The sequence below is a fragment of the Sphaeroforma arctica genome (assembly GCF_001186125.1).
Source record: "Sphaeroforma arctica JP610 unplaced genomic scaffold supercont1.581, whole genome shotgun sequence".
Classification (NCBI taxonomy): Eukaryota; class Ichthyosporea; order Ichthyophonida; genus Sphaeroforma; species Sphaeroforma arctica.
Window position 1 is genome coordinate 40,321 of NW_014039977.1, and position 7,824 is coordinate 48,144.

The 7,824-nt window shown below is 49.6% G+C and overlaps 4 protein-coding genes across 4 annotated transcripts; 2 read left to right on the top strand and 2 right to left on the bottom strand.

Annotated features, from left to right (window-relative positions):
* Positions 1-477: 477 nt before the first annotated feature.
* On the bottom strand, positions 478-1,948 carry SARC_07387 (hypothetical protein; the record flags this gene model as incomplete). The annotated part of the gene is made up of 3 exons (XM_014298676.1): positions 478-1,007; positions 1,209-1,369; positions 1,443-1,948. 3 exons carry the CDS (start codon positions 1,946-1,948, stop codon positions 478-480), a joined length of 1,197 nt encoding a protein of 398 aa, XP_014154151.1.
* A 472-nt stretch (positions 1,949-2,420) lies between these two features.
* SARC_07388 (hypothetical protein) lies at positions 2,421-2,753 on the bottom strand (the record flags this gene model as incomplete). The annotated part of the gene is made up of 1 exon (XM_014298677.1): positions 2,421-2,753. One exon carries the CDS (start codon positions 2,751-2,753, stop codon positions 2,421-2,423), a length of 333 nt encoding a protein of 110 aa, XP_014154152.1.
* A 451-nt stretch (positions 2,754-3,204) lies between these two features.
* SARC_07389 (hypothetical protein) lies at positions 3,205-3,816 on the top strand (the record flags this gene model as incomplete). The annotated part of the gene is made up of 2 exons (XM_014298678.1): positions 3,205-3,448; positions 3,749-3,816. The coding sequence occupies 2 exons, from the start codon at positions 3,205-3,207 to the stop codon at positions 3,814-3,816; spliced, it is 312 nt and encodes a 103-aa protein (XP_014154153.1).
* A 56-nt stretch (positions 3,817-3,872) lies between these two features.
* Positions 3,873-7,738, top strand: SARC_07390 (hypothetical protein; the record flags this gene model as incomplete). Its single annotated transcript, XM_014298679.1, has 5 exons — positions 3,873-4,947; positions 5,101-5,474; positions 5,617-6,081; positions 6,377-6,519; positions 6,718-7,738. The coding sequence occupies 5 exons, from the start codon at positions 3,873-3,875 to the stop codon at positions 7,736-7,738; spliced, it is 3,078 nt and encodes a 1,025-aa protein (XP_014154154.1).
* Positions 7,739-7,824: the final 86 nt, after the last annotated feature.

Sequence of the window (7,824 nt, forward strand, 5' to 3'; positions counted from 1 at the left end):
TATATACGACCTGACAGCGCCGACTTTGGATACTTCATGGACACGTCGAGGAAGCTAAGCTGTTCACCGAAGGCATCATTGCCCGTCGAAAATTGAATTGAATTGTTTTGCCTTTGACGGTGGGTTCTGTAAAGTGTATGAGTATACATCATAGCCCCTGTTGTGTGTACTTATAAAGCAATTACTACTCCAGATTAAACTGGAACCCTGAAATGGAGCCACCACCGGCTCTGTGGTTATACCCTTCATATTCGCATCATAAACAAATATTCCTATGCGCCACTTTAACATGTCGGAACCAAACACTATTTGCATGCCAGGTATCAATGGCACTATATTATCCATCCCGGTATATATCTCAGCATATGACCACGTTGCCTCAAACTTCCCATTGGGTAATGTCCGTATGGATCGTATATTTTTTATGGACGTTCTAAAACCCACATTCGAAATTGGGGGGGGGGGGTGTCAATTCATTCAGTGAAAGAAGAGTGACGTAGTTGGTATTGGTCTAGTCGGCATGAACAACGGTGTTACTTCCAAAGGGGTCTGTAACCGTAGTGGGATAAACACTTGATTTTGATACTTCGATGTTATAGGTTTTTCTCTCTCGATATAATTCGATTTTGAACGGTCAGAAAACACGATGGTTTGCACCGATTTAGTTGCTGCCCCCAGTCGCAAGTTGTGAATATAGTTAGAGTTGCCATCAATGTAAATGTTAACGTCGCCTTCTATTGTACCACCGTAAAAGTAGTTATGGTTGTGGGCATACCAGGATCCTATAATCGAGAGTTCACTTGGTCGACTTGAGTCATTGATGCGGTTCACGTAGAATGTATTTTCGTTGATCCATGGCAAACCCTCACCCTCGCCAAGCAATGGAGGCTTGGTACATTTGAGAATCGAGAAATTGTTATACTCCGACGATGAAATGCTTTCGTCGTAATTACTCGTCAATGATGGTTCTACCGCAGCGTATAATTGCACGTGCCCCGCGTCTTTCACTGTGATATTAAGCCCATAGAGTCCAGAAAATCGTAGCGCAACGTCGGCGGTAAACCATGTGTTCGTAAATCATATATTGTTGACGTAACCATGCCTGACCGTCACACCATGTCCTCCACCATAGTAAAGTGTTAAGATGGTGCCTATGGAAGAGTCGAAGTCGCCGACAATAGTACCGTTCATCTCTCACCACATCATACGGTGAAGTGCCATGTACACCGGTCTCGTGAACGTATAATACCCGTTGGCCAAGAACGGTATCATTCTCACCCTAGCGTGAGCCCCGGCGGCCTCGAATGCTTCTTCGGCACCCACACCGCTAACTGGCCCCCACATCTCGGGCATTACGTGCTCGAGAGGCCTAATTCGGCCACCGAGAGGTAACGTCGAGTCTGTATCTACAAGGACAAGACCTTTGAACGCACCACAGTCACCCGCGACCTCGCGGCCGAAAAACCTCGACCACGTCACCTGTCGATATGTGGTCTGAGGCCAGCGCATCAATGAGGGTCTGAAACACAAACGTGCCGATTTTAAAATCAGTGCCGGACACGACGAGACTTTTACCGTCAACAACCGTATCGATCGGCGCATGGACCATCTCGGACGTTGACTCGTTGTAACGGACAAGGCTGCCCGCGTGGGTGGACTCGCGGACGGGGTTTATGCATATCGAGTTTGCTTGCTCGGTGTTGAGAGCGCTACCGGACGCGTTGAGGACGATCGTGTTGTCGTGCTGGTCCTCGTACCCGGCACTTGTACCAATGACAATGGCGTCAACACCCTGGCTGTCCCAACCTGCCTCGTGACCTATAGCTATAGAGTTATCATTCTGGTTGGTTTCACCGGCCGAGTTGCCTATGGCAACGGTGGCGGATCCCTGACTCGTAGATCCGAAATTTCTACCCAGGCGCACGTTTGTGTTTCCAACTTTCCACATGGTAGTATAACGGTTGTTCGAATGTTTATTCTTTCGACAAAAAAGTGTGACACTACCTCGGGAATTGTACTCAACCTCAACTACGGTGTTCTTTCGTCTGTTTTTACGTACCTTTAACTGAGAATTTGTTTGGGGATCTGAATTCAACTCTTGAGCTTTTGAACTGCCCCGTTCGCTGTATTTGGATTTTAAGGTTTTGTGTCTATTTCTTCTTTCGCAAATGTCTCGCCGTCAATACTCGGTTCGCCAATATCAAAATCCCCACCACCACCACCACGTACATCACGCGACGCACCGTAATTAGTTGGAACCGCTCATCCCGCTTTTTCGTCTCTAGCGCTACCGTCACCAGTGTGTCAATCTCGGAAAAACACTTGCGGTTAAACGATGACGGTGGCAGCTCCGGGCCCTCAAACACCACTATCGCCGTCGACGCCCTCTTCGTTACCATGCCCGCCGACTGCCGCAATACCTACCCATGAATTGGGTTCCGGTACAGTTCCAACGCCAGCTTGATATGTGTCATCATACACTCCACCACCGGCCCCACACCACGCAGCATGACAATCCCCACAATCGCCGCCCTCTCGTGTTGCACCAGCTGCATATCATAGCTACCATTGTCTCCCGAAAACGCCAGGTACCACTGGTCATCCAGCCCCTCGTTGGTGTTGGTGCGCACGTAATGCATGTCGGAATCCACGTGCTCTAGAACTAGCACCGAGTGGATGTCCCGCTTATAGTGCATCGATTCAGCATGCAGTCGTCCATCCACCTCAACACTCTGCTGGTCCCGCGTCGTCATACACATGAATACACCTAGCGCGTTCGACAATACAATCTTGATCTACACACGGTGCAGATTGTACGACTTCAGCGATGAGATCCACTTGGCTCGGTTCGCAATGCATCCGCGACTCAATTGGTCACCATGCCCTCGTAATTCTTGTTATAGTACGCTCCCGTGTCCAGGATCGCATCCAGCTTGTCAATTAGAATGTACATCTCCGTCGCCGGCTTATCAAACGTCAGCGCTACGGGTATGTAGTCATTGCCGTTTGGCAACCCGTACCCCATGTACATGTCACCCTTGAAGATGGTGCAGTTGACCACACGTTTAATGCCCCAGTGTGGTCCGTCGCCAGAGATTGGAGTACGTCGCCGGGTTTGGTCAATTAGCCGATGTCATCCCCGGGTACGCTGTTCGTGTGATTGAAACATATCCCGCCACACAGTACCGCTACATCTTTGACACCATGGATCCTCGCATCGAGGATGGGATTGTCTTCAAGCTTTCCGGGGCCTACAGTGACGACACGTGCGTGGTCAAGTTCAAGCCGGTCGACATGCAGCCGACCGACTTTATCGTGCGTCGCGTGACGTCGGATCAGGTCATCCCGCGGTGGCAGCTCATGGTCAGCACACGGAATGGTGTTGTGCCCTTCCAGGCGCATGCTGAAGAAGGTGGTGTCTTTGTACCACATCGCGACGAGTACACGCGTTTGTATTTGTCCAGCTGCGCGTGGACAAGATCAAGGCCAACAGGGCATATGTCGCAAATCTCACGTATCAGGACATGCGGCGTCCAGACTACCTGGCGTACTACTTTGCGATGCTGGACGAAAACAAATCTTGGAAGTTTGGGAAAGCAGAATTAATAAATTTTTAATTCACACACGACATTCAGTTTCACACTGTCGACGTTGGACACACTTGCTTTCTATAGCACTCTTGCCTATACAATCCCAATCCAAGTTTTCATCAAGTTTCTAATATGTCAATGAGCACCACACCCCCTAGCCCAACTCACATCCCATGTGGTGGTCGAGCCCCCACGGTTGAACAGTAAAGGGCGATCGAGTGTGTAGCTCGTGGCGAAAACGTTATCCTCCTCGCTTGTGCTGGTGCCGGCAAGACATTTACAATGTTGGCTATCGTTGAGCGCCTCAATCGCCAGAGTATTGGCAAGCGCATCCTCATCCTGACGTACTCGTCGTCGCTCAAAACCGAGACCCGCAAGAGGGCTGCTTCGGCCGGCCTCAGCGTGGACGTACACAGCTTCCACTCACTGTACTCCATCATCATTGACCTGCAGCTGATGGTGGCCATCGAGAACCCGCTGGACATTATCTATGACGTCGTCATTGTCGATGAGGCTCAGGACCTCTCCCCGTTGTACTTCTACACACACAAGTCTGTGGCTGGCCGCACCACCCAAAAGATCATGGTCAGCGACTCGCTGCAGACCATCAACCAGTATCGTGGAGCAACAGACACCTGCTTTCGACAACCAGAGCTGTATTTTAACACGCCGTTCACAAAACTCGTGCTCTCGACAAGTTTTCGCGCCCCGCTTGGGGTGTGTAGTTTCATCAACACAACGACCCGCAGCCCCAATGTCATTGGAGGGAGTCCCGGCAGCAGTGTGAAAGAAACCGAGTACATTGTGTACGGTGATGAGACCTACCCCGAGATTGACCTGTATCGAGACATCAAGCTTGTGATTGCAAATGCTCTGCGGACCGGCAAGTCTGTGTTTGTGCTGGCACCGAGTGTGCGCAACAAATCCTATCGCAGCGTGTACAATGGTTCTGGGCGACACACGCAGCACTCGTTCCGCCATAATTCGCCACGGCCGTCGCCAATCTCATCATTTATTACGTACCTGGTCAAATCGCTAGACTTCCGGTTCCCAATCGACTTGCCCTCTGACGACATGACGGTCAGGAACGAGGACTCTGATGACGATGACGATGTGTCTATCGATTCTGATGCCACCATGGACCTGGACACCCCACCTCTGATTGCTACCGAGCAGCGCGTGGTCTTCAAGACCTATCATGAGAGTAAAGGGCTGGAGGCTGACCTTGTGATCTGCTTTGGGTACGACATGTCGTACTTTTCGTTTTACGCGAGGGACGCTGACCCCCGCGTAGTCCCCAACACCCATCACGTGGGGCTCACAAGGACCAAGGGCCGGATGATCCTGCTCCACAACTGTAAGCATTCAATGCCCCTTATTTGAATCGTGAGAACCTAAAGTGCCGGATACTGGCGTCTAATCCTCTGGACCTCACCCCAGCCAGTGTGGCCGTGTGTACACGTACCGATGCTGTAGCGGACAGCGCACCACCCACGTACCGATGCTGTAGCGGACAGTGCACCACCAAGACCCAAATTTATCACTCAGATATGTCAGCTGTTCAACGAGGACATTGACATTGCCATTGCGCAGTTCAAGGCCATCAGTCTCTTGGGTGTGGTTAAGGGACCCAGGCGGATCAACCTGTCACAGCTGGATGTTGTGGACACTAATAACACCCGCGAGAACGTTTCCGCGATCAAGGACATGGCCATCATGCTGATGCTCGACACAGTCTACGCAACCCGCGCACACTCGATGAAGTCTAAGATGAGTATGGGTAACGTGATCTCGGTGATCCTGAATTCAACAGCAAACTCGGCCATGAACCGGAAGTGGCGGGAGGCCTGGGACCTCATTCGCCCTCGCGTTGGACCAATCAGGGTATGCATGTTTTAAATGTTTTAGGGCTTTTGATCTGTTATCACTTGCACCCCCACACACTGCGCGCTCGCAACACACACACACACACACAGAGAGAGTACTCACACTTCACTCTATACCCTATACTGTATTTTATTCACAGGATATGAGCCTGTCCAGGAAGGCCTTTGTGTGCGCCCTGGTCCTGAGTTCACACTCGGTCATCTACGCTCACCAAATACCCATAGTCGACAAGTTTGTCACTCACGTGGGCTGGAAGAAAATCAGGACCTTCTTTGAGACTTTCGGGTTGGCGTTCCCGCAGTTCAACTTCCCCATCAAGCATGAAGTTAACCGCTGCGTCGTCAAGGTGATGGTGCCCGTCATTGACCATTCCAAGTTCATCGCTGTCAACCTCTACGTTCGTGGCGATGTGACGAAGGAGAGGATCATTGAGAGTACCATCATGAATGATGTGCTGGTTGGGTGCGGCTACGCAAAGTACACGGTCTACACGGCCTGCTTGGAGTCACAGGAGTACTATAAGCCTGATGGCATGACCTCTAATTTCTTTGAGCACTTGAAGACACGTAATACTCTGGATGCTACGTTGAATGATCCGCAGCCGGTGTTTTAATAAAAAAAGATTAAATTCTTTATCATTGGATATAACCCCCCCTTTTTTTTTTTTGAATTTCTTGAAAACGGCTGATACACACGGAATCGTATGTGGGCTCAATAAGTTGGTACATAGAGATCTAAATGGTGCTATTATGCTGTATGTAAAATTTCAAGAATTGATTCGAATCAACAAAGTCGCGCGCGTGGTTCTGTGTCATTACGGGATTCAACTTCCACGTTTAGCTTAAGCTAACAGAAATGATGTGGGCTAGAACACAAATACAACTAATATAATTATCAAGAAAACAAGCAACGCTATCCCCATCGCTATCCACTTGACGGACATCCCCGTGTCAGAGCATGTACCTGTGCCTGTACCTGCATTCCCCGCAACATTCCCTCCAGGAACGGATGTATCGTTATCGACAAGTAGAGCGTTTGATATGTCTGTTGTTTCCGAGTCCTGCCTATCATCATTGACGCATTCCTTTATTAATTTAACATTAAAGTTGTGTACAAATGGTATATTTTAGACTCACTAGATTATCATTGTCCAAAATGCGATAGGGCCGACATGTAGCCACCCTCGCAATACCTCTTTCTGAGGTACCCTCAACCAAAATACAGCTTTGTTGTTATATAGAGGGTGCAATAATCAGACTGTATACAAAACCACGGACGGGCGTACACCAGACCATGTAGCCCTCCGCCGACGATGTGACGACAGTAGAAAGAATTCAACGAAACGCTGGTCCAACAAGGAGATCGCGGCAATGGCCCGGCGTCAATACTACTACCAATTGGTCATGGGCAAACCGCCAACCTCAGATCGGGACAAAGCCAGACACGACAGCTTCAACCGCTGCTTCGAGCCTACACCAATCCGGCTCTGTGCTATGATTGTAACAAATACGTACATGTTCACATTGCTCGACTACCGCACTGACGGCTGTCTCTGCCCTGTCTGCCCCGGTGGCCAAAAATTCACCACCAGTCACTTTGCCTGCATCCAGCAACTGATCCAATGCATCCTGGTAGGCCCGAAACTGCCTCTCATTGGCCCTGATCTCCTCCAGCAACTACAGGAGCGCCACGACTTCCATGGTATCTGGACCCTCCACGAACACCTTGAATCTTTTCTCCAGCATGTAGAACAACCCATGTACCCACACCCGTCTCTGACATATCAACAGATGTTTCCTATACCCCGGCTAATCACGCTGTTGAAGTACTACTTCCAAAATTCGGTCCAAACCAATTCATCGCGCCTGTTGGTTCCACCTATGATACTTCCAATACAAACAAACCAGCACATACCGAGTGCATCCGTGGTCTGGTGCGGCATCGGTTCACCTCCAACCTCGCTCCTCAACCGAATTATGACGGATAACTTGGTCCTACTTGGCATTTCGTACTCTGCACTAACCCATTCCACAGCACTACACGATAAATACCCGATCCGAACCACAGAGGTGGGTACGCTATTTAGTAGGTCAGAAGGCGAATACGTGGCACAATCGATAGTGTCAGTTTTTTGTCAGCACCAGCCTGAATTGACCCGGCGCATATCCTCCATTGTCGACTCACTTGGTCCAGGCTTCAACAGGGAATTTACTGACCACATCTTCCTATCGATCTTCCCCGAACCACTACAACGGCTATGAGAGCCATACCATATGTACAAACATTGTAATTTAACTCCTTTGAAATAAATATTATTATCTCTATCCCAAATCCTAAATCCTCCACT